Source organism: Anneissia japonica, unplaced genomic scaffold, assembly GCF_011630105.1.
Source record: "Anneissia japonica isolate Jap-2015-1 unplaced genomic scaffold, ASM1163010v1 scaffold585_len4108843_cov191, whole genome shotgun sequence".
NCBI classification, from domain to species: domain Eukaryota; kingdom Metazoa; phylum Echinodermata; class Crinoidea; order Comatulida; family Comatulidae; genus Anneissia; species Anneissia japonica.
This window is the reverse complement of record NW_022716829.1, coordinates 1,532,134-1,534,235: the sequence shown is the minus strand read 5'-3', so window position 1 is coordinate 1,534,235 and position 2,102 is coordinate 1,532,134. Positions and strand designations below refer to the sequence as shown.

General features: G+C 34.5%; 1 protein-coding gene across 1 annotated transcript in view; it reads right to left on the bottom strand.

Annotated features, from left to right (window-relative positions):
- Window positions 1-1,677: 1,677 nt before the first annotated feature.
- Window positions 1,678-2,102, bottom strand: part of LOC117109853 (complement C3-like) — a 29,028-nt gene continuing 28,603 nt past the window's right edge. The window contains exon 37 of the mRNA XM_033252298.1: window positions 1,678-1,967. Within this exon, the coding sequence (XP_033108189.1) occupies window positions 1,829-1,967 (139 nt within the window). The 3' untranslated portion in view covers window positions 1,678-1,828. The remainder of the gene's footprint in view (window positions 1,968-2,102) is intronic.

Genomic DNA, 2,102 nt, shown 5'->3' with positions numbered 1-2,102 from the left:
GGGAGGGGGGAGCGAGATCTCCGACGTGGAGGGGGGAGGGACGATGTCTCCGACGAGAGTCAAGTGGTACAGGGCCAAAACCCCGAAAAAATATGCCAAATTTAGGGGTTTCAAAGGCTTATTTAATCGATTTCATAGAGTGTACTAATATGTAGAAAATACATATATTTGTTTTCCTCCCCAACGAATTGAGCCTTATATCAAATCTCAATGTGCATAAAAATGTGAGGATGAGAACAAATTTTAAAAATCATTTGATGACCCAATCATAACCAAGGACACATTATTGTAGTTATAATTTTTTTCGGTAGTTTAGACCCGAGTGAACATTACACTAATTTTCTGTAATAGAGCATTCAAGTTTTCTTTTTTTCAAATCTTCTTGTCTTAAAATAAATCTACTGTATTTTCATCCATCTAAAAATAATTACTTTCTTTTTTCCAAATATCATCTATAAATTAGAAAATACTGTTAACATGGATTAATGACAGCAGCAGAACATTGTTATGCAATAATTAATCTTTATTGTATTCATCTGGTTTCTGGGGGAATGATTAGTAATTCGTTTAATATATACAGTGTAAACGAAATGTGTTGTTCAGAATATAAAGTCGATATTTTGCTTTACTAGGAAAAAACCACATGTGTTAGGTTAAACTATGATTTTATATTATAATAAAGGGACACCAATGAGCCGTTTAGTGTGACGGAAGTTAGAAATGTTGACAGAAACCCGATAGAATGTGTTCCCACCCTGGATAGAAACCACCTAGATCAACTGCAGTCTGAGAATAGTACAGGCATAGGCTATTGTTACTTTTACATCGCACCTTGCGTAGTTTATTAAAAACCGTTCTTATTACTTTTATTGGTTTGAGCTATAAAATAATTCTACATTATTGAATATTGATTCGAATAACGGAACGAAATGACATTGAGGACATTTATATTCAATAATCATAATATAAAGATTGTAGACAAAGACAATGACATTCCAAAACATATAATGCAAGTAATGTACTCGCGGGAATAAGTGCCTGGGTGCTTAAAATATTTTTGGCTCTTTCTGAGGGGCGCTTATTCAAACGGGGCGCTTATGAAAACAAGAGTGGAAATTGAAGGTGCGCTTATGGAAATAGATGAAAATTGAAGGGGTGCTGATGGGAAATTGGAATATTCAAGGGACACTTTTTTTAATCGAAGACAAACGAATGGTTTTGGTGTAGAAAAGGGTATTTACAGAACAGCAGATGAAAGTAATGGTGGTGTTGGTGGTAAGCATGTTGGCCATCTGCTAATTCAGGTTAACAGGATCATTGCAGGGTTTCTTGCTTAGATACAAGAGTGATGAGGTCATTTTATTTTTGTTGACTGAAAATGGCCATACAGTATTTTAATTTTTAGATATTAAATACTGTAGTTCTAAATCTAAAAAGGGTAGCAATAAAACAAGAAAGGGGTTATAAAGATGCAACAAAACTAAAAACCATGTTAAACTTAATGGAGACTAATAGACCGATAGATGGATAGATGTACTGACCGACCGGCAATGCTAAGATAGATGCGAATAGTTGAGCAGAAAATTAAGTTGGTGATGTACTGTACTGTATTTTTTTTATAAGGAATCGAAGGGTGCTTATTCTAAATTCGGGGGGGGGTTTTTTTAAAGGGGGGGGGGGGGGGGGGTATTCAAACAAAGCGCTTAAGACAGTTTTCACGTTAGGAGTGGCGCTTATTCAAACAGGGCGCTTATTCGCGCGAGTACGGTATTTAAGCATAGAAGCGAGAAGAATTCATGTTGTATTTACATAATGCAAGTTGTTTGACCTAAGCTGCACAACCGTTTGTTTTCAAGTCACTCTTCAAACCATTTAATTTTTTCAATCGTTTCTTAGCTTGCCTCCCAACTCTACCAACTCCAGGCCAATACTCAACATATGCTTGTTCATCAATTATGTATTTATATCTGTGGAGGGAAAAATAAGATAATTGTATATGTATATATGTGTGTATGTATATGTATATATGTATAGGCCTATGTATATGTATATATATGTACATATTATATATATATGTATATATATATATATAATTCATCATC